Raw genomic sequence first — 25546 nt, 5'->3', positions numbered from 1 at the left:
AAAATTTTAACCCTGGGCAAGTCACTTAGGTTCCCTGCTTCCATGTCATTATTTGTCAAATGATGGTAAGAATAGTACTCATGATTAAACTAGTTTAACATAATAATTGGTGCTTTGAACAGTTTAGAACCATGTACTTGATTTATAATATACTGTTTATAAGGATAACATTTTGTGTGTGTTTTATCACAGTCAATCTATTTTTTCTCCTTGAGCCCTGATATGGTTTGGCTGTGTCCCCACCAGAATCTCATCTTGAATTGTAGTTCTCATAATCCCCACATATTGTGGGAGGAACCCGGTGGGAGGTGATTGAATCGTGGTCGGGGAGTTATCCCCATGCTGCTGTTCTCACGATAGTGAGTGAGTTCTCATTAGATCTGATGGTTGTATAAGGGACCATTTTCCTGTTTGCTTGGCATTTCTCTCTCCTGCCACGCTGTGAAGAAGGACGTGTTTGCTTCCCCTTCTGCCATGGTTATGTTTCCTGAGGCATCCCCAGCCATGCTGAACTGAGTCAATTAAACCACTTTCCTTTATAAATTACCCAGTCTCAGGTATATCTTTATTAGCAGCATGAGAATGAACTAATACAAGCCCTTTGTTCCTGGGATTTTAATGATATGTAGGTATGGTGGGGGAGGGGTTAGGATATCATTCCTCTACTTGGAATTCTTTCAACACCAGCCTCAGAATCTGCTACTTAAATGCTCACTTTTCCTTTGTTGTGGTTCACTTGGCCCTTGCAAACACAAGCAATGTGTGTAGACAAAATTCAGTGTCTAAAGAAAGCAATATTGGCCTTGTAGAGTAACAGAGAAGAACCTTATGCCTAATCATTCACTCTTCATGAAGAATAGCCTAAGGACCAGGTACAGTGGCTTATGCCTGTCGTCCCAGCTACTCAGAAGGCTGATATGGGATTGCTGGAGCCCAGGAATTTGTGGTTACAGCTCAAATTCTATGAGCTATGGTTATGCCACAGGACTCTAGCTTGCATAAAAGAGTGAGAAGAAAGAAAAGACAAGAAAAGAAAGAAAAGAAAAGGAAGGTGGGAGGGAAGGAAGGAGAGGGAGGAAGGAAGGAAGGAAAGAAGGAAGGAAGGAAGGAAGGAGGAAGGAAGGGGAAGATAGAAGGAAAGAAAGAGGAAGGGGGAGAAAGAGAGAGAGAAAGCCTATATTTCGTTAATCCTTCTGAATTTTCCATGAATCTCTAATATTCTACATTCTGTATATACTATCTTCTCAAAATTGTTATTGTTATTGCTTTATACTTTCATATTATTTAAGTTCTCATTTCACGTCTCATGAACTTGTAATAACATTTATACTGACTTCTGTATTTGGTCCTTTTTACATCCTTCCTCTACCTCAGGATTTTTCAGCCTCACCACAGCTGATATTTTGGACCACCTAATTCTTTGTTGTGAGGCAGGAGAGGGAGTCTCCTCTGAACTGCAGAATTTTTAACAGCATCACTGGCCTCTACCCTTTAGATATTAATAGCACCTCTGCCGGTTGTGAAAACTAAAATGTCTGCAGATGTTGTATGTTGCCATATGTCTCCTAAGTGGTAAAATCATCCTTAGCTAAGAACCAGCACTCTACAATTCTGCCTGATCAATCTTCCTAAAATACAGTTTAGATTGTGTCATTCTCTGCTCAAAATTTTTCACTGGCTTCCTGTTTTGTACTGAAAGTGTTTTAAGGACTCAGACTCTGGTCATCACTGTGTTTCCTGGTATGTTCCCTATTCTCTCATATTTCTGGTATGTTCCTCATTTCCTCCTGTTTCTTCTCTACAATTTAGACTGGCTAAAATTTTATATATGTACACACACATACTATGGGGTTTGGTAACTTTTCTCAGCCTCCAAACACTCCTATTCCACATCAAACTTCATGTTTTAGATTTTTACCTGCATGACCCATGGTCTTACTCAAATTCTCTCACATAGTAGTTCAGTTTAAACCCCTGTTGGAATTGAGATGGTCCTTGTTTTTTAAACAAAGAACTCGTTTAATTAAACCTTGTTTAATTAAAACTCAGTATAAAAGTGGCTAAACAGAGCAGTGAAACAAAATATTGAGCCCAGACACAAATACCATTTTTATAGAGGCAATATATAATAAAAGAGATGTTTTTCTCTATATGGAGAACTGTTGATTTATTAAAAGTTATATACTGGCACAAAAGACAATCCATTTATTTAGAATAAAGAAAATGTGAAGTTTTCTATATACAAAAAAAAAAACCTTTCTCTAGGTAACACATGTAAGTATAAGTAAATATAAAAAATAAAATAATCTGAAAAAACATTCAGGACATAGGAATAATCTCATTTAGAGATACCTTTTTAATCATTACGAGAAATCCAGCAGCTGCCAAGGAAATTACAGATTTAATTTTCCTACATAAACTAATTGAAATATTTATATGAGAAATTATATGATTAGAAGGTCAATAGGCAAATGATAAATTAGGAATAAATATTTATAGCACATATCAGTTAAAGGGGTGATATGCAATCTTCAAGGAGGCATTGCAAATTAATAAGGAAAAAAATTTCATTAGAGATGAGCAAGCCCATTTGGTGAATAAATGCACGAACGCCTTCTCAAATTCCTTGGCTAGGGAAATGCTAATAAAAGTAACAATGGGTTATTATTTCTCACTATATAAGGTGATACAGTATATTTTTACACATTGTTTGGAAAAGGTACTGCCTTTTGAATCAATGTGGCAATATATTTAAAAATCAAACTGAAAATCTTACTCTTTGAACCAACAGTCACACTCTTGGGAGTCTTATTGATGGAAAGAAAAGATATATGGATAAAGTTTTTTATTAAAGAATAGTTTGTAGTGGCAAAAGCTGGAGAACAATGGAAAAAACGAGTGAATTAACTACGGTATGATCAACAAACTATTACATAGTTATATGAACAACAGATTATTTGGAGGCATTTTATATGTGATAACAACAATAAGAGCATATATAATAGGATTCATTTTTGTGAGAAAAAAAGCCAGAATCACTGATCTGTGTATGTGCATGTGTGTGTGTGATTATATGAACATGGAAAAAGGTACAGAATGATCCATACCTGATTTTGGGGAAATGTAGGTAGAGAGAGGAATGGAAACATGGGAAGAATGGAAAATAGAAAAGTTGCTCATGATTTTTAAAAAAAAGAAAGCATTTTTAGGCTGGGCACAGTGGCTTCTGCCTGTAATCCCAGCACTTTAGGAGGCCAAGGCAGGTGGATTGCCTGAGGTGATGGAATTTGAATTTGAGGAGTTTGAGACCAGTATGACCAACATGGTGAAACTCCGTCTCTACTAAAAATGCAAAAATTAGCTGGGCATGGTGGCACTAATCCCAGCTACTCGGGAGGCTGAGGCAAAAGAATCACTTGAACCCGGGAGGCGGAGGTTGCAGTGAGCTGAGATTGCGCCATTGCACTCCAGCCTGGGCAACAAGAGCAAAACTCCATCTCAAAAAAAAAAAAAAGCATTTTTAATATATATTTATTTCAAGTCATTTAAGAGCATGTATATGCAGGTGTGTGTTTTGTGCCTCTAGTGAGATAAATGAAAATAGACAGAGCTGCGTTATTTTGAAAAACTGAATTAAACTTTCTTTTCCACCTCCATACCCTGCCTCCATTCATACAAAAAGAAATAAACAATACCAATAGAATTAAAGTGTAGTCTCCACTTGACACCCCAGTGAACTTTTTATTATTTCCATTTTATCTAAATACCTCAGGATGCTTTAACAATACACCTTCTCTGTGCCCTTATGTGGAGAAAGGAAATCTTGAATTAGATTTTACATTTTAGTAAAAGTAAATATACCATTTCTTGTTCATGGACCATCTAGAATTTTGGAAATCTTAGATGTATTTCTGAGTATTATACATTTTCGCTTATAAAATAAAGTATAAATTTGCTCGTTCTCCAAAATAAGAGTTTTTGCATGAGTTTATTATACTATGTACATATTAAAATATTATGACATACAAGTAATTTCCTTGTGTTAAAATTAAATCTTATTTTTTACTTGTGTGAAAATACATATATAGAGAGGATAATTTAATATGAGCAGGACTTTTATTATAATTAAATAATAGTGAATTTCACTTTAAGAACCTTAATCCTTTCAGCTAAATGGGGCTATTTTCTTTATTTTTTAGCGGCTATGTGCAGTTCCAAGGTTTATAAGACTGGGCTTTTAAATCTTCTGTTTTATTGTTTAAATCTACAAATTTGATGTTGGAGAGCCCTATTAACAACAAACAAACTACCCATATCTATTCAAAATAAAATAGCTTGAAAAGTTTATGATAATTTAAGAGTTAATTTGACAAATCCAGTTTTGGCTTCATTGATATGTGACCTTGAAGTTGCACAGGGCCCCTCACTGTCAAAAGAACCCTGTGCTTGGTTTAATGTTCTGCTCCTGCTATCTTGAAACTCTTAATAATTTTATCTTTGAACTTATGTTTTGTAAGTGAAGTCCACTAGGACAACGGGGTGTGAACATGAGCAGCAGAGCTGCAGGATGGCAGCAGCACGCACACAGATTCAGGCCTGTAGGCACAGGAGACATGCAATTGGCCTAGCAGCAAGGCTGCATATGCATTACTCAGCAGTCTGGGTGCTTTGTGTCCCTGATGTGGCCAAACCAGTACTGGGCCCAGATTAGGAGTGACTATCTGTAGCAGCAGGAGAAGCAGCAGCAACAAAGGCAGTCGTGAGAGATGAAAGTGGTTACCCATGCAGGCAGGGAGAACACCCACGGTGAGTAGACAGCTTGCTCATCAGTCCCAAGGGATCATCCCTGTAGTGTCTACACAAATATTAAATCTCCCACCTAAATTCCAAGACCATACCCATGGCACTTAGGCAGTAAACTTTGTAAATAAATTATTACAAAATAAATGTTTCCACATGGGCACGGCAGTCAGCACTTTAGAAAGTCATTAGAATTCTTCAGCGTTTACAATGTCCAGTTTTGAAAGCTGCTGCAAAATTGCACAGCAGATGTCCATAAACTTAGAAATACAAATTGAATTTAAGGCTCACATTTGATGGAAAATAACACTATTTTTATATGAAGTTTTAAATTAAACCAATTAACAAGGAAGATAATTTTTAAATTAAACTTTCTGTGTAACTAAAAATATAGCAATACAATATATAAACAGGCATTTTAAATTATATGCAAATCTTGAAACTACTTTCAATTTTTTGCACAGCCTTAACAAGTTACAGGAAATATCAGAAGAAACACTAAAACATCCTTGCATACATTTAAATTTAACATTCAATTCAATAAAAGGCAGTATAAGTGACCCTTGTGATGGAATTATTCTGTGTCTTGACTGTGGTAATAAATACATGAACCTACACATGTGAGAAAATTGCATAGAAGTAAATACACACCCACACATATAGGCACACAAATGAGTACACTTAAATTAGTGAGCTATAAATGAGATGAGTACATTATATCAATGTCAATTTCCTGGCTATGAAACTATACTATATAGTTTGCAGCATGTTACCTCTGGGGAAGCTGAGTGAAGAGTACATAGAATCTCTCTCTATTATTTCTTATAACTTACATGTAAATTTATAATTACCTAAAAGTAAAAAATTGAATTAAAAAATAAATTCAGATGTAAAATCTAAATTCTATGTGAAATTGGTATGAAACTGATTGGCATGATAAGTTAAATATTTATTGAAAAGTTCTATGAAAATCATCAGCTCCAAATATACTCAAATATATATTTTTAAATAAATTATCAGAAGGTGACCCTAATCTCACAGCCTATAAAATACTCCTAATAGGTTTAATAACATCTGAATTAATAGAAAGATCATTTTTAAATTTAAAAATTTGTAAAATTATTTGTAATTTTGCAATAGCCAAGAGCAACTAATGTCATTTTCAACTAAATCATTGAAAATAAAGTTGATAATTGTATAAATTTTGATAATCTAAGAAATAAATTTCAGAAAAATAAGCCAGAAAAATTTTATGATCAATCAAAATATCACATTAATACAGTATTATTTATGGTATTACATATAATTATGACATTAAAATATTAATTTTTAAAATTTGTAAGTTTATATTGTTACTCATTTATCACTGTTATCACATTAGGTTTTATAAATAATAAAGTAGTTTTAAAGGAAAAATCTTTATATTTTATTATATTTAACAACTTTTTTTTCCTGCATTTTGAACCAGAGTGCCCTCATTTTCATTTTGCTCTGGCTATTATAAATTGTGTAATACTTGAATTAGGGAGTTCAATAAAATTTATCCAAAAAATAATTTAAATTTTAACAAAAATTAGATAAGATACATTGGACAGCATTTTTTAAAAATTGAGCTTGCAATTTTTTTGAAATGACATCAGAAGTTACAACTAATAAGTAATCTCAGAAGTCAGCATTTCCTATTTTTTTCCCCAGGACATAAGCCAAGATGTTCTTTTGCCTATTTCATTTTATTATTTTATAAAAAGCCAACAAGATTCAGCCGTCTTCAATCCTGACACAAATTACAATATACATCACTTCGAGAGAGGGCTTCAAGGAAGTCTTTCCATTTATCAGAACTGTATTTCCAATATATATTTGTTCAAATTTTTATTTAAGGAAAGGTATAGTGGTAAGGACTTACAGCTATATCAATATGGATTTTTAAAATCTGAACTTCATGGTTTTGATAAAAATGTCTATACTTTGGCCTGTATGTGTCATACTGTCTGCTGCATTTCATAGCTTGCAAATATATTATTAATACTATTTGACCACATTTCCTTGAAACCTTAAAGCATTCATTCTTGGCATTATTACATGGCATACCATTGTCCCAAAAGGAATTTTAGTTTTAAAAACAGCAAACTCAAAATTGAGAAAGAGCGCATGTAAGTAACAGCAGACTGTTTCCACTTCATCATAGTAAGAAAGATTTGAAAAACATCATCATTTAATTCACAGTTAGTGAGAAGTGCATTTGTAAATGCTCCATTGTAAGGATTTTTCCAGTATTCAGTATTTTCTAATGCTTCTGTGTACAAGTCCTACTCACTTTTCATTCTGCCATCCTGATGGCTCAGTCAATTTTCTTCTTCTCTTATGTTCCAGAATGATTCTTGGGGAAAGCAGTATTCATATGCACTCTTCAAAGCTATGAGTCACATGCTGTGCATTGGGTATGGAGCCCAAGCCCCAGTCAGCATGTCTGACCTCTGGATTACCATGCTGAGCATGATCGTCGGGGCCACCTGCTATGCCATGTTTGTCGGCCATGCCACCGCTTTAATCCAGTCTCTGGATTCTTCGAGGCGGCAGTATCAAGAGAAGGTAATTTGTTTTATTTATCTCCAATGTCTTAACCAGCTAACCTGAACCAGTAAATCGAATTGTGTTCAAGATTAACTACACCATCTCCTCTTTAAAAAAAAAAAAAAAAAAAAAGAGATAAAATGTTTAAAGTAAAAACACACAATCTTCTTTGATATTTTGAGATATCTTCAAGATAGTTCTCATATCTTTTGCTTCTCATTTCTCTTTTGAATAATTTTTTTTAAATGTGACTTTGCATGTATAGAAAAAAGTTATATATTTCAAAATGTAAAAAGCTGATAGAAGATGTTATCATGGCTCATTTTCTATCATATTTCAACAGTTAAAATAAACCCTTCTCTCGTATGTGTTAGAAAAATGTTAGTTGATTAAGTGGAGACAGGCAGCTATTGTGCATGTCCCTCTGTACCCCCCCATCTACAATCATAATTTATATTACAATCCATATGCTTAGCTGAGCATGTATTACCCGTATATCTAGATAAGCCGCCACACTCTCCAGTCTTAAAACTGGATATAACGACTGCTATGATGCATTCTTATGCTCAATATGCTAATTAAAATGATTGCTGCTCTAAACTGTTCTCACAAGAGAGAGAAAAAGTAAATACAGGCAATGATTTATTCATTGGATTTTTTTTTCCCACATGAAGAATTTCTTTGGCCAGGGCTAAATATAGGGTATTTGGACAGTACTAATATTCTTGACCAAATATCAGTAGCTTTCTGACAGATAAATAAGAATATTTTAAATTAATGGAACAATGTGTAATGTAGGGGCTTTGTTGATCCTGACAGAGTCATGCATCTTGCCAAAGAGCATTTCTGAAAGTAATGATTAAAACGGCTCTAGAATATTTCTCTTGGTCAGTGATAACAGCTTAGTCTCAGAATTGTTTTCAAAACAGCCAAAGAAGTTTTCAGTTACTGCTTTATTTACAGAAGTTTTCAACATTATAATCACACAATACGAGAAAGGGAACCTAGATATTTCCCTTGAATATAATTATACTGCCACTAGCTATTACAGTGAGCAAGTTGGCATTTTATTACTGAAGCAATGAAAAGATAAACCACAAAAATTGCTTTGAGATTCATTTTTAAATAGTCTCCACATGAATTAGAAAGAACAAAGAACATGGTAAGGAAGAAGAGACTTTATACAATGGTGAATTTAACTAAGAATTATATACTTAAAGGAATTTGGGCTAATTTTACGGAGATTTACGATAAGACTACATCATGTTATATCTGATGTTTCTCTTACACTGTTGCTTTTCTTTCATTTTATGTTGCTTTTAATAAAAATGCCCCTTTCACACCTTTTTTTTTTTTTTTTGGTCTGCATCATTGCTATACATTTTCTCAATAAGAAAACAAATCTTCAACTTCCAGGATTGCAGTGATTAGCATTTTATTGCAAATTAAATAAGTTCACAAAGTTTATGTTTTTAAATTTCCTATGTTAGCCAAGTTTAACTTGGAAACTCAGTGTATTCACTTATGGAATCATAGATATTTATATGCAAAGATGTTATGTTGTTTGTAATAATTCAAGTCATGAAGTTCTTGATCTTATAAGTGCTTGACAGAGGACAAGAAAACTAGTATAACCCTTTGGTATTTACTGGCATTTGGAACAATGTAATCGGGAACAGCTGATTAAAATAATATAATTGTTTTTTTTGGAATGGAGTCTCCATCACCCAGGCTGGAGTGCAGTGGTGCGATCTCAGCTCACTACAACCTCTACCTTCAGGGTTCAAATGATTCTCCTGCCTCTGTCTCCCAAGTAGTTGGGATTACAGGCACCCACCACCATGCCTGACTAATTTTTGTATTAAAAGAATAAATTTTAGGTCTAGAAACCAAGTTCTGCCAAGAAGTTTAGTTCTAAAGTTCTGTACTCATTTTTTTAGTCGGTATAATCCAGGATAGGTCTTAAGGACATTATGTTACTTTTTAAAAATTTTACTTTTTATGAAAAGTGTATGTTTAAATTTCAATTTAATCTTATAGCATGGCTTTACATAGTGGATGAGTAATGTGCAGCTTCTTTGGTGATTTGCCCTCTTTGAGTTTTGGCTAAATTATTATCTTTTTTTTTTTTTTTTTTTTTGAGACGGAGTCTTGCTCTGTCGCCCAGGCTGGAGTGCAGTGGCGCAATCTTGGCTCACTGTAACCTGCGCCTCCCGAGTTCCAGCAATTTCTGACTAATTTTTATATTTTTAGTAGAGGCGGGGTTTCACCATGTTGGCCAGGCTGGTCTAGAACTCCTGACCTCAAGTAATATGCCAACCTTGGCCTCTCAAAGTGCTAGGATTACAGGCATGAGCCACCGTGCCTGGCCTATATATGATGCCTATTAGTGGCCTTTTGGCAAAGAAGGTACAGTTTAATGTAAGTACTCTCTCAGCTATACAAAGGAGTAATATGTAATCATTATCCACCTATATAAAATGATACAATTTTATGTAATCATACCGAAAATATAATGTTCTAAACCTATTTAGCTCAGGCAAATGTTTTTGTTTAATTGCTTAGTTTTAATTAATGATCCATAGATCCTTGTTTTTTCTTGTAAATGAAGGCCCATAATCAGAACTGTCACATAAATTTATTCCATAGATACATTTTTAATTTTTTTAAATCAGCCTAATATTTCAAATTCGTATAAGCTAACGGTACACCCAGACACAAACGGTGAGGGACGAAAACCTGCTCTTATCTTCAAGCTATTCGAATCCCATTTGCAATAGAGTTTATTTCAGCTCACTTAACATAAAATAATTATGGTTAAGAGATATACTTTCTTGGTAATATGCTCTTCAAGAAAAATTTGGGTGTAGGAGGAGTGGCACCAAATCAACTCTTAAGGATCCTTAAATTCTGAAGGATCATTGTTCTCTCAACACACCACGTGATTCTTACCTTCACCCCACCCCCTTAAATACTTTTACCCCTTTCACTATTTACATAGATTCTGCCCTTTCCTTTGGAAGGCTGTAGGAATCTTTCTTGATCATGCCATTGTATAGTTATTTGTTTACTGTATTTACTCTCTCTGTCCAGAGGGAGTATAAGCACCATTTACTTATTTTTATTTTGCTTGAACACAGATCACTTTTTAGAAATGAAATATTCAATCTGCTTTCTCTTCTAGAATTCTGAGATTTATTTCCCTGAGAGCAAGAGGCATATTATCAAAGTGCCTCTCATCAGATTTGAAGCCATTTCTTAGTCTTGGGCTAATCATGGGTGTGTTCTGCTTCAGGAAATGATGGAGCCTCCTCTCTCAGAAAGACAGATTGGAGAGTTTGTCATTGTTGTCATTTAAGTCTAAGTCTTCAATTTTTTAAGCTATATGACTAGAATAATGGCTGAGCAAAGAGGAACAGTTTGGAGTAATGCCCATAATCATTTATGAAAAATACTATTATTTAGTTTTAAAAGAAAAAAAGTTACATCCTGTTTTATAGCCCATCTTCATTATATCAGGAAGCTTTGTTGAGTTGCTAACTTGGTTTGCTGATTTTATAGCATTCAGTAGCATTTGCCTTCAGAAGAGCAGAGGGACTTTGAAGTTATAATGATCTTGACCTTGGAAAATCATATCGACTGAGTACTTAAATGAAAAATGTTTTGATACCCTAATGTGCATTAGGATTATTCTTAAAGGGAAGAGCTAGCTCTGAGATCCAAGTGCTTTCAGTGAAGCATTTCACTTGGTTTCCTTCATAATTCTTAAATGCTTTCCTCTTTCCTCTACAAATAAGAATGCCTTGAGTACAACTCCCACATAGTACCTTAGTCAAAAAATGTTTATTAGGCTATAGCATGTACTTTGCTTCCAGGGAACTGAATTTAATATACTGTGGTATGTTAAATTGGTAGTACAGCCAAACGTTCTCAGGCGAGGGAGATCCTAGGGCTGGGAACCTCTGTGAGATTCTCTTGCAGGAAAACACCAGTGTGACAACGCTTGGAATAACTTAATGTAGCCATTGGAGCTGCTAACAAATCAGGCTCCTGGTACAACAATGTTGCTTTATATTCTCATCTGGGGCAAATAATTTTTATATTAACTAAGTGTTGTTATAAAGTTGTTATAAAGTGTTGTTATAAGGGAGGGTGTTCGAGACTGTTAATTTAACTAAATAGAAATTTACCAATTGTAAATCACATATCCCATGATTTTTCAAACTTTGTATTTTGATATAACCCACTGTGGCATATGACATCCCTTTTCCTCGGTGATAATTTCTGTGTCAATACTCTTAAGTTATATGCTGGAATGTCCTACATCTATATTGTAGGTATTCACAGTTTCAGGACTGTGCAAAGTGCTAAAGATTTCTCCATACCAAACCTTAATTTAGTTTTTTGCTGTTTACATTTATTATTTTTTACAGCGCATATGTTAGCTTCTTGTTATAGCTCTAAAGTAGAGCTATATTTTCCATTTAATTAATTGATCTATGCATTTGATATTTTAGAACTGTTTGAATTTTTGAGTTTACTCCCCAAAGTTCTCTTTCAAGTATTCTTACTGTATTTGTATTCCTTATATGTCATAAGATAGAAACCAACTGTGAAGCACTTTCACAGGGAAACCTGGTGGCCAGGGAGCCACTAATCTGATAAGAACCCACACTGACAAGAATCACCCTGCATGTAACTTGTGTTTGGTTAGCCACTTTACTGGGATGCACTGGAAATGGACCTTGAAGAATGAAGATGTAATCAGCAGGCAGAATTAATCACCATGAGAGAAATGTCTCAGAAAAATGTCCAAATTCTGAGAGAATTTCTGGCAGACAGGAACAAAGTGTGCAAAGGCTCTGAGGTAGAGATGTATGAGACCTATTGAATAGTCTAATTTGAATGAAACAATAGCTACATTGCTGGGGAAAATGTGAAGTAGCCTAGATTATGGCCTAAGAATAGTTTTGAATTCTGGAATGATGAGATTGTACATTATGAAAGGGATATCCTTTGAAAAACTTAGCAATGGTATGTCGGAATTAAAATTGTCTTTTAGAAAAATAAATCACAACAGTGCATGAGATATGATGTATTCCTAACCTAGAATCTAAGATTCCTTGATCAAAATTGTTTCTGATGGAATCATTAATACAAATATATTAAGCAGGAATTTGAGCCCATTAAGTAGGTAGAGATAACTCTGATAAATAAAACTTTAGGAAACAACATTTTTCTAAGTAAGTAGGATCCAAATAGTCTTCAGTTATAAGTTGTCGTGTTATTTGAGCTTCAAATAATCTATTTTGTTCCTGTACTCCATGCATTCCTGTAGAATGCTAACAATGTGTCAGGCCTAGTACCAGATGCTGGGCACATAGTGAGTAAGTAGACATGGTACCTCCTCTCATCAAGCTTCCTGTAATGCAATGGGTGGGGTAAGGAGGACATAACACCCAATAGAAAGATTCATAGAAAGCACTCCATTAATTTTTTAGGAAATTAATGCTATGAGTGGAAATGTACAGGCAAGATGAGAGATTTTAAGATTTTTTACTTGATTCATATGGAATACTGTAGGGTGAAATGGGGGGAGAGAAGAAGAAATTATATTTCAGAGACCTGAAAGATGAGAAGTAAGACATGAAAGTGAGCTTCATGAGAAAAAACTGAGGTGTGAAGAAGCTTACCACAATTCATGAACAGACCGATGGAAAGTGTAGCTAGAACAGAGAGAGGTGAAATGACTCTAGATAAGACTGGAGAGGCTGATAGGGATCAGTTTAGGTGACACCTTGTAGGCCTAGGCAACCATGCTATCTTTTAGCCTAAATGCATTGAGAGTCTAGTAGCAATTTGAAATGGAAGAGTGATAGGATTAGATTTGCCATGTTTTAAAAATGTCAATCAACAGTGTATATAATAGATTAAAGGAAGGCAAAACTGGCCTGGTCTTCTTTGGCATTACACAATTTTCCAGTGCAAACTTGCAGAGACCTAGTGAGAGTTCCATTTTAGCAGGTGGACATATTAAACAGAGTGGGAATATTAAATAGCCATTATATATTGAAAAATACTATTAGGACAAATACTAAGCTTCTGTAAGACAGAGACTCAACAATTCAATAACTTAAAGAACTATATGATTTCACAAATAAACTCTGTGAAATGAGAGGGGTAAGTGAGATGACACTGCTCCAAATGGCCACTTGTGAATATAGGTTCGTCCAGGTTGTTCCTCCACTATCACCTAGGACAATGCTTTCCAAACTATGTGCATCATAGTCACCTGAAAAGCTTGTTAAAACACTGATTTGTGGGCCACATTTCCTGAGTTTCTGCTTCATTAAATTTGCAGTGGGGCTTGAGAATTTGTGTTTCCAACCAGATCTCTGATGCTGCTGCTGCTGCTACAGGTCCAGAGACCAGCACCACCCTAGGGTATTGTTCTTGTCTGCATGTTTGAAGCTGTGCCGGAGACATGATTGTCTTCCAGCTCATGACAAGAGGAAGAGAACACAGCGAGACAGGCATATTACTTCTTCTCATGGTTTATTGATGAGAACTTAATTATTAATATATTTCTACTCAAGGAGGCTGAGAAATTTTTTCTAACTAAGCAGAACTGTGACCACTCAACAACTCTATCCATAGGGAACAAGCAGAGAAGAGATTTAGGTGGGAAAAGAGTGGCCTGTGCCACAGATACAAGAACGAAGATGAAGAGCTAGGAAAATGCTTGGGATTTCTTAGGAAGTTCATACATTTTGAATGGGCAGTGGAGTACTTAAAAAACAATAGTAGATGCAAGGCCTAAAATCGTTTGTATTTGGTTTGGTAGGCAATGGAGAACCACTGAGACTTTGAGTCAACATAGTCCTCCCCTTATCCGTGTTTCTGTTTTCAGTTTCGGTTACCTGCGGTAAATCATGGTCCAAAAATATCAAATGGAAAGTTGCAAGAATAAACATTCACATAGCTTTTATCACAGTATATTGTTATAATTGTTCTATTTTATTATTAGTTATTGTGCACCTCTTACTGTGCGTAATTTATAAATCAAACGTATGTATGCAGAAAAATAAAACATAGTATAAATATAGGGTTTGGTGCTATCTGCATCCCTGGGAGTCTTGGAACATATGTCCCACTAATAAGTGAGGACTACTGTATATGGCCTGGTGCTGTAAGATGATAGATGACAGAGAATGTGGAGATATACAGGGTAAGAGGTGGCAAAATAATAAAATGTAGGGCAAAATTTCTATCTTCTGTTAAGCCATCTGTTAGAAATGTTGGAATGCATTATCTAGAATGCATCTTATACACCATGTCTTATTTACCAGGAGTAATGAAGTGCCCCTAAGTAAAACATGAGTTAAATATATCCTCTTTATTAACAAAGATATCACTGTTATTCAAAAATTCAGTATGTAAAATATTTATTTAACAATAATGTTTTTCCCTGAATTTTCAATTGTAATCTGATCATTTATTGGGAATCACTAACATGGATTTTTTTCTGCCATTCTTAAGAAAACGAAATTTGTATAAAACCAAATAATATTATTAGTATCATAAATCGTATGAAACAATAATATAAGAATAAGATACTATAGCTTACTTTCTCAAGTCAAAATTTTTCTCTCTGAAGAATATATGAAGTAACGCATGCATTTTGAACAGAATATGTTGATACTGTGAACTTAAAATACAAATTAAAAACTTTTGGTATATATATGAGACAACTATAAACCACTTTGGGACAAAATATTTTCAACTTTTTTTTCTGACTATACCAGTATTTTACTTAAAGGATGAAAACATATATTCAGATTATAATATAACATAAATGATTATATTCCATATTCATTGCTTAAGCTTTGCCAAGTGAAATTATCTTAGAATAGTATATTCATTTTAAAAGATTTCTTGCTGTCTCCCACTTACTGAAGTTATTACTAGAATTAATGAACAAAAAATTTAAAAGTTACTTTAGCAATTTTGGAAAAGCCTCTATTAAAATATTTAGATTGGCATATATAATAAAAATAATCATCAATTTTAGCATGAGAGTTTTATTAAGAGATATTTAGAGAGGATTCAAGGTTTCTATTAAATTATGTAAACAGACTCAAGTTTTTCTTCCAATGAGAATATAAAATACTGAATTTTATTTTAATGTGACGATTTTTAAATTTCATTTCCAAGTGATGAGCTGATTAGAGCACTGAATAATTTTTTAGTTATTTACAGAAATAACTTGCATATTTGGAGCTCAGATTGCTAGTAATAATGAGCCCCTGAACTAAGCTCCACCTTTGAACTTTGTAGAAAAGCAACACAGTATAAGTAGATGCAGAGCTGCTAAAGGTAGATGCGCAGATAGGACAGAGGAGAAAGAGAAAAAGAAAAAGAAAAAAGGTTGGCTGGAAGCTCTGGCTCATGCCTGTAAGCCCTGCAATTTGGGAGTTCAAGGCAGGAGGATTGCTTGAACCAGGGAGTTCACGACTAGCCTGGGCAACAGAGGGAGACCTTGTCTCTAGAAAAAGTGAAAAATAAACTAGATGAACATGATGGCTCGCACCTATACTCCCAGGCACTCAGGAGTCTGAGGTGGGAGGATCACTTGAGCTGGGGAGGTCGAGGCTGCAGTGAGCTCTGATCACACCACTGAACTCCAGGAGGCCTGGGAGACACAGCAAGACCCTGTCAAAAAAAAAAAAAAAAAAAATCTACAAGCAAACAAGCAGGAGGAACAGAAAAATGGTAAGTACAATAAGTACAATATTCAGCAACTGAAATGTCCCCACTGCTGTGGCACAATACACGGAGGACCATGCCATATAGCCTTAATTGATTTAGATAAGACTCTGGTTGAAGGACTCCTGTCCAGCTCCACTAAAATGTGGTCAATTTATGAAATGTATTTTTACTACAGTGAAAGCTCCTTCTGTTTTAGTGGTATCTGGCAGGAGGATTGTAGAGCTGAGCTCGTCCTGGAGAATCCAGAGGACTGGGTCCCATGTGCTATAAGAGGGAATGAGTCACACATCGGCTGTGTCCAGCCAAGAATGCGATTGTTCCCAAACAGACACATGGCACTCAAGTAGAATGTGGTAATTGTGGAATTTTATTTGCCAATTCACCCAAACTTACATTTTATATTTAATTGCATTCACTATTTAATTCCTCCGATTTTTCACCCAGTTTTTAAAGTATTTAAAGACAAATGAGATTTTTAATAACTACTGAAACATACCTTGCAAATATGGTAAATGTTGTTTAAAGTATCGGGAAACTTTACAATAGATTTTCAGAAAATTCACAATAGATTTGATCATACTGAAATATGTTAAAATGTCTTTAAGGGGTGAAAGGTTAAAAGCCTTAATTGCCTTTGTTTCCTGACTAGATGACTCATTCTTCCTGGCTTCTTGGCAGTAATATAGCTTTCAACTCTTGCAAGCCCCGGGAAGTTATATGAAAACACAAATTTAAGAAATTAAATTTACAAATCAGTTTCCTTTTTTTAATTAAAAAGATCAAATGACTACCTTCTCAACTTTCATAAATTAATAAGTGCTCTTTATGCAGTTACAGTGGTAATCCCTCCTATGAGCAATATAAAAAATCTAGCAATAAGGGATGTTAGGTCCCCATGTTTTATAAAAATAATGTCAAATAGTCCCATTTTCAACCCAGTTTTAGATATTAACTGGAAGCTAAATTCACACAACAGCTAAAGAATCAGAACAAAGAAAACAGTCAGTATTCTGAGTATGAATGTGCACAGGACTAACTAGTGTTAGCACATATCAACACTTTAAATTGCAAAATTACCATCCAGATAATTAACGCTATGTAGACAATATTGACACAAATATTTTCTTAGTTTAAAAGTTGTCTGGTTAATTTTTTGAAGTCTCCAGTTCTGGAAAAAAGGAAGACTTTTCTATTTATGATCCTCATTATGATTTTAATCTCAATTAATTCACATTGTAGAGATAAGAAAACTGAGATCCAAAGAGATTAAATTAGATTCCACATTTATACCTCTAACTAGCAGAGTCATAAAGATACAAAGCAGCATTCTTACTTCCCAACCAAACGTGCTTTGGAGAAATCCATAGATAAATGATGAGCTTAAAATTCTCAGAAGTATTTTGCAACAGATCAGCCTTTGCATTTTTCTTCCAACCTCCAAAAATAGTCCATAACATCTAAAGAAGACCTCACTGAGAGCTAGATTTATTATTCTAAGTTTTTTTCCATCCGTAAAAACAAGTTTATTTGAGAAAGATCAAACATTTGATGAATAGTTTAAATTCTTCCCTGTTTGATCACCTGTGTTTAGTAAACAAGAATGTTAAGTGAGCAATATATCGAAATATAAATAAACCTTCACTTAAAAATTTATGTTCTGCAGTGCTGTTTATGTACTTTTGGCCATATAAACAGTGAAGTTATGCTTTAGAAAATTGATTTTCATGAGTTTTATTAATTTAAAATAGTATGAACTTTGAAATAATATGAAATACCATAGATTTCATATTATTCCAAAGATTTTCTGTGACTATATTGGGCGTAATATAGACATCATTTAGATATCTGTGGGTGTTGTTAATGTCTTATTACATTCATCTATCACAAGGCTTTTATCTACTTGAAAGGAAATGTAGGTGGCATTGCAAGCAGCTTTACTAAACACCAAATACTGCACGGGGACGTAAAGGAAACATAAGTGAATACGGTGGCTGTTAAGCTTTGATCATTAGAATTCCCCCAGCAAACTCTTTGATGAGTTATTTTCCCTATTTAGTAGATACAGAATTTGTGGCAAAAATGGATTATAAAGCTTTTTCTAAGACACAGAACATTTTACTGTTTTAGAATATAAATAAATATAATCAGGAGTTTTGGTAGCAACTTCTTACCTGTTTCTCAGATGTTGTATAAGGTTTTTTTTTTCTTTGTTTTGTTTTTTGTGGAGCAGAGGATGTGGAATTACTAACTTGGTATACAAACAAGGCAAGAGAATCTGTGATTCTTTTGTATTTTACTATTAAAATATTGTGGAAAAAACAAACATTTTATATTAGCTGGAAATAACCCAAGTTATTTTTGATTAATTAAAGTTAATAGTTTTCGTATTTCTTCATGGATTTCTTTTTTTTTTGAAACGGAGTCTGTCTCTGTCGCCCTTGCTGGAGTGCAGTGGTGAGCACGATCTCAGCTCACTGCAACCTCTGTCTCCTCAGCTCACTACAACCTCTGCCTCCTGAGTTCAAGCGATTCTCCTGCCTCAGCCTCCTGAGTAGCAGGACTACAGGCACGTGCCACCATGCCCGGCTAATTTTTGTAGTTTTAGTAGAGATGGGATTTCAACATGTTGCCAAGCTGGTCTCAAACTCTTGACTTCAGGTGATTTGTCCGCCTCGGCCTCCCAAAGTTCTGGGATTACAGGCATGAGCCATCGTGCCCAGCCTCCTCATGGAATTTAAATCTAGGTGTAGATGTTGAAATTATGTACCATGTTTTAAAATTATAATCCTTTATTTTCAGGAGCCTCAGTTTAAAAAGTTACACTAATTTAAAAGAGGAGGTGGTAGCAATAAAACATGCAAATTAGTAATCTGTAACAAATTACCAGAATTCTGAATATATGCCCATTGCATTTTTTAAAATGCACTTTAATCAATTGGTATAGTAGAAAATGCATAGACGATAGCATCACACTGAAAAATGTAAATCCCAGCTCTGCATCTTCATAACTGCATGACCACAACAAGTTTTATAGTCTCTTAGAGACTCATTTTCTTTATCTCTGATAGTAGTTAATTATTTTTACTCGATAACACTTTACAAACAAATGTTATGACAAACCTCCTATATAGAGATCATTTTAATCTCAATTAATTCACATTTTAGAGGTAAGAAAAACAAGATCCAAAGTTTTCTCTGTAGTGTAGTAGTTATAGTTTTCCAAATTTTCCTTTCCTGACATTACAATAAAGTCCCCCATTTAATCATAACAGTTGCTTAAGTGCATCAGTGAAACATTGGGTGTATTCATCGTTTCATAATTTCATGATTTCATCATTATTTCATCTGAAATAAGATTCAGAAAGGGAAATGTACTTTCTAAGGTATACCTGTTGATTCTTCTTGTTTAAGTAGTTTATTAGATTCATTAATTCATCAGGTGTTATTTAGTGCTAATAATATTTCAGACACCAAAGTATTTCCAAAATTTGAAACATGGATAATACAGATATGACCACTGTCTTCATGTAGAATACAGGTTAAGGAGGAGACAGACCAAAAATCAACTAATAAGTAAGTCAAAAATTTAAAAGAAGCAAATAAGCAAGTGTATCTGTGTGTGTATAAACATGATATAATATGGTGTTATGAAGAAAAGGAATGAAGAACTTAGAGAATAATGAGAGTTATCCAGTTAATTCATATGTTAATTTATTCAGTCATCAAATCCAGGACCTTCTATTTGTCATGCTCTTTTCTAGGTACTGAGGGTACCATATTAAACATGACAAGTCTCTGTCTTCATGCAGCTTACAGTGTACACAGGTAGTAAATACGAAAACACACAAGGGCATAAGATGCTTGCAGATGACGAGAAGTGCTCTAAACAAGATAAAACAAAGTAATTGGGTAGGGAATAACATGTGGAGGGAAGAGAGTTACTCTATTCTCCTAGAAGGGTTAGTTGGAGAAGCCCTTTCTGGTAAAGTGTCACTTATGCTGAGACAAGAATGCAAAAACATCTGAAGGAAGATGTTTTATTATCAGAGAAAAGAGAAAGTACACAGCTGCTGAGATGAGAAGAGCCTAACTTGCTCTAGCAATTCAAAGTCAGTGATGTGGGAACAGACTCAGTGTGGAGGACAATGGCTGGACAGTAGGATTCAAGCTCAAAGAGGAAGACAGGCCAGATCAGGAGGCATCTTCTTGTCTGATTAGTTTACATTTCAGTGGGAAGCCATTGGAAAGGTATAAGCAGGGAAATAATATGATTTGTTTTTAGTTTTGAAAAGACCATGTTGGCTGTGGTGTGGGGTGTAGGTCCAGTTAGGACAAGAATGGAAGTAGGGGAATTGGATAAGAGATCCCAGAAAGATGTGATGGTCTGGGCTCGAGAGATGGCTTGGACATAGCAAGGAGTGGGAAGGTCTGGGATTTATGTAGGTAGGAGAGGTGGCAGGACTTGCTGGATTGATGGAATAGATGTGAGAGGATTATAGGTAGGTGATGAATCTGGAAAATGTCTCTTTAGCAAGGTAACATCGAACCTAGCCCTGATATATGAAATGGAGCTGACCATGTGAGGAGCAAGGGACGAGGGATTGTCATATGGGAAAGAATCATTATGACAAAAATACTAGCTTTACGTGAATGAGAGCTTTAAGTGAGCTTTTTTACTTTATTTGTTTGAAATCTCTGATGGCCAATGCTTTGTAGTTTGCAATTCATCTATATAGAGAGGATGTAGTAGAAAGTAAAAAATTCACTTGCCCCTGATGTATCCATAACGATAGGAGAGAGAGACCCTAGAATCTATGTTTTGAGAAGAAACTTATCTGAAATTGTTTTCCTATCTTATACCATAGGATAGGTTTCTGCTGGTTCAAAGAACTTCTCAGAATTATTTTTACAAAAATATTAAATTATTTTCAAAAGTATCGGATTTTACGAGGCTTATACACCTTAATATACCTTATTAACAAGCTATGTTCTTCACGATTGCACTTGCTAATCCTGTAATTATTACTGAGATTCTTACATAAATTAACTTTAAGAAATTGAACAGGAAATCTAGTTTTGTTCCCTTCAAAAGAGCTTTGCAATATCATAACGAATCTCCTTTAATGGAAAACTCTGTATGATTCAGTGTAGCTGAAGATAGCTGCTAATTATCACTGTGCTCACAGCACACTAATCTTGACTGTGCCATTTTCTCTGGAAGAGGAAATAACATTTAATATTTTCTAGTTTTACATGAAAGAAGGGAATCTCACTTTGAGCAAGCAACGGGATGTCCTATCTCGTGGTTCCAGAAAGTTTCCCATCTTGTAAGTAATAAAAAGATTTCCTTATTGTTCTTTGCCACAGAAATAGAATACTACTTTTTCTATAGTATGTAATGGGAACTACAGGTCTAACAAAGGCACAAAATGTACAAAGAATTCTTATTAGGAGTCTTATTAGGTGTCATGGCCATGAAGTCTTATGTGCTCTAGTTTTTATTTTTTGTCAGAAAACATACGTAACATAAAATATATCATTTTTACCATTTTCTTCTGATGAAAAATGTGTCCATTTATTATAAACATATTTAGTAACCCAGAACTCGGCAGTTTTGAACCTGAGTATCTCCATCACCAAATCTTCTATATAACTTAAATTATTCCAGAATGTTTTCTAGACATATGCTGGATATCCATAGAATATACAGAGACTAATGGTGCTACTGTTTGAATGTTTGAGTCCCTCCAAAATTCATGTTGAAGCTTAATTCCCATTGTGTTGGTATTAAGAGGGAGCCTTTTGGGAAGTGATTAAGTCATGAGTCCTTGTAAATGGGATTAACAACCTTATAAAAAGAGGCTTCAGAGAGCTGCCTGGCCTTTTTGCTCTTCAATTTTCTGAGGACACAGCAAACAGCAACAAGGCACCATCTTGGAAGCAGAGAACAGACCTCTCCAGGCATTGAATCTGCTGATGTCTTGATTGTGGACTTCCCAGCCTCCAGAACCATGACAAATAAATGCCTGTTCTTTATAAATTATCCCTTCTAAAGTATTTTGTTATATTGAAGCATGAATGGACTAAGACGAATGGACTAAGACAAATTGATCCAAACTCTTCAAACTTGTTCCTCAATTTCTCTCTTATTTACTTAATATATATTGAATATATTTACATATCTGTACTGTAAATATGCCTCTCTTTTTTTTCTCTTTATTTTGTCACGTAATCATCACCACTATCCATTTCTTGAACTTTTTCATTATCCCAAACAGAAGTTCTTTACCCATTAAAGAGTCACTCCCCATCCTTCCTATTGGTTTCTATTATTAATTTTAAGATGTGGTTTTCTTTCTGTATCAAGTAGTAGTTAGTAAAAAACAGAATCTAAGATTGTGTTTTATAGCACTATCCAAGCCCCTTGTTATGCATTCCATGAAAATATTTGTTAGTCTAAGCTTTCCTCATAGATCTTATACAGATTTGTATAAGTTTTATTTGTATTCTTAAGCAGGAAAACAAAAATAGAAGTTTCATAAGACATTCATAAAAGTAAGGAAGTATCTTGTGTCTTTGGATGAACTATACAGACATAAATTGATTAATTCGTGTTATCATACCAGATTGGACGTTACCCAGGCTATTGTGTTTTATTTCCTTTACATAGTTTCAAACATACACAAACTTTTCACTAAATTTAAGTTTTAATTTCTCAAAAGTAATACTTCTTAGATACCATATTTCTTAGATACAATTCAGAGACCATGAAAAATGAAAATTTTCCTAAATAATGTTTCACATTAAGAGGAGCATATCATAGAAAAGAGCTCATTAAAAAGTCAGGAAACAACAGGTGCTGGAGAGGATGTGGAGAAATAGGAGCACTTTTACACTGTTGGTGGGACTGTAAACTAGTTCAACCGTTGTGGAAGTCAGTGTGGCGATTCCTCAAGGATCTAGAACTAGAAATACCATTTGACCCAGACATCCCATTACTGGGTATATACCCAAAGGATTATAAATCATGCTGCTATAAAGACACATGACACGTATGTTTATTGCGGCACTATTCACAATAGCAAAGACCTGGAACCAACCCAAATGTCCGTCAATGATAGACTGGATTAAGAAAATGTAGCACATACACACCATGGAATACTATGCAGCCATAAAAAGATGAGTTCAAGTCCTTTGTAGGGACATGGATGAAGCTGGAAACCATCATTCTCAGCAAACTATAGCAAGGACAAAAAACAAACACCGCATGTTCTCACTCATAGGTGGGAATTGAACAATGAGAACACATGGACACAGGGTGGGGAACGTCACACACCAGGGCCTGTTGTGGGGTGAGGGGCTGGGGGAGGGATAGCATTAGGAGATATACCTAATGTAAATGATGAGTTAATGGGTGCAGCACAACAACATGGCACATGTATACATATGTAACAAACCTGCACATTGTGCACATGTGCCCTAGAACTTAAAGTATAATAAAAAAAAAAGTGCACATGAAAGAAAAACAACAAACAGTGACCCAACATTGGAAAATTAATCAATGAATGGATGGATAGACACCAATTACTTATCAACCTCCACATTGAGATAAGGGTACTTAAATTTTCCAGTTAGAGGTAAGGAATGTATTCTGATGTTGCCTGGCTCCAGGCAGGTCTCAAACTCAGATGGAACACATACGGTTGCTCCAGAAGGGAATACTTCTTTCTTTCTGGACACATTTTCTAAACGCCTCTTTATCTAGAGTTATCAAGAAAAGTGGCACTCTAGTTTATAATTATTGTAGTTACAAAGGATATAAAAGTTTGACCCAAGAATTAATAAGAACTGAAGAATAACAAAACATGCTGAATGGTAGGGTTGATGAGGGATAATGACAAAGATTACCCATTAGGAAATTGGAGCCCTGGTTTTCTTCCTGACATTTGCTAACTAGGTATAAAATTTGTGGAAATGAATTTGCCTCTCTGGGTTTCTTTTCCTCATCTGTAAAATTAACGGATTCGAATTAATTATCTCTGTGGTGCCCTCCAGTTCTGAATGTCTCTTTCTATACTAAATATGTATTAATCTCCTTTGGACCACCCAAAAGGCACTTTAAATGTCTTTTCGGTCATCTTTATACACATAATTCATCCATGTATAGTACTGGTTGGGGATACACGATGAAGAGATCCCCTTATCATCTGACCTCTTTTATCCTATATAAATAACTTTCAGGGCTTATGCCAGTAATTATTTCTAAGACTAAATACCATCTTTCTATATAGCCCTCTTGAGAGGATTTCTTCCACTGGCTGTAGGTTTGAGCTACAACCCAATTTGTTACAGTGTTTTGTATTTATAGTAACACCCAGTCACACAGCTACCTGACTTCTAACTGTCTCAAGTAGGTCAGTCACGAAACCGGAAATAATTAAGCTAAAACACTGCTGAGTCTTAGGGAGATAGGTGTCAACATGTAGGTATAAGGAGTGTTTGCATTTCTTGCCTTCTCAAATACATCACTTTTTTTTTTTAACTGGTTTTACCAAAATCATTAACTTTGCTCTAGGTTAGTTTCAGCAGGCAGTCTGTCAACTAAGGCTATAAAGATTAGGTTGCAAGTGATTGTGTAAAAAACAGATCCCTAAGTATTTGAAAAGTTATATTAAAAAATAGATCAGACCACAAAGAAAGAAGCAAAAAAGATCATTTTTAATAAACACAGTTGTTTTGATTATTAATATTTAACAAATGCACAAAATATTAAATAGTCATGAATGGAAGAATGGGAATTAGGTCTCAAGACAAATGTGAAATTTTATTAAGTGTCTTGAAATCTGAGAGACTTCTAGTTATTTCTTACATCTGCATTGATTTCCAGCTGCCACCATTTTTCTTGATCTATGGTTGTCCATTTTTGTTTGAGCACTTTTCTGAAGGTTACAACTTCACAAGGCTTAATTTTATTATTGAGATGTTTTAATTCTGTGAATTTCAAGGCTTCTATTTTTCTGACATCTGTATCTCTATAACTTCCACCACTTTCTCTAGTTCTGCCTAGTACAGTAGAGCTAAGTCAAACCTTTTCTTTTAATTACTTTCTTGTCCAAGATAGCATTCCAAGTTTTCTCAACAAGTCTTCATATGCCCTATTTTTCTCACGTGACAAACACCTGGTTGCACTCTTCTTATTCCAGACCAGCAGTTCTCAGACCTGGCTGAACATTACAATTGCCTGAAATCTTCTAAGAAATCATAATGTCAGAAAGTCACAGAAGATTTTAACTGGCTCCCTTACCAATATATAACAGATAATTCACAGAAAAAAAGTGAGCATGTGTTCTATGTGTAAAATACATGGTTCAGAATCCCAGTGACACAAGGAAATTGCTGAATG

General features: G+C 34.7%; 1 protein-coding gene across 1 annotated transcript in view; it reads left to right on the top strand.

Annotated features, from left to right (window-relative positions):
- HCN1 (hyperpolarization activated cyclic nucleotide gated potassium channel 1) overlaps positions 1-25546 on the top strand; it is a 401400-nt gene that overhangs the window by 263764 nt on the left and 112090 nt on the right. Inside the window, exon 4 of the mRNA XM_032135182.2 lies at positions 7174-7392. Coding sequence (XP_031991073.1) covers positions 7174-7392 — 219 coding nt within the window. The remainder of the gene's footprint in view (positions 1-7173; positions 7393-25546) is intronic.

Source organism: Hylobates moloch, unplaced genomic scaffold (assembly GCF_009828535.3).
Source record: "Hylobates moloch isolate HMO894 unplaced genomic scaffold, HMol_V3 SCAFFOLD_17, whole genome shotgun sequence".
In the NCBI taxonomy this organism is placed as follows: Eukaryota; Metazoa; Chordata; class Mammalia; order Primates; family Hylobatidae; genus Hylobates; species Hylobates moloch.
Note: the sequence above shows the minus strand (reverse complement) of the source record. Positions and strands in the feature narration are given on the sequence as shown.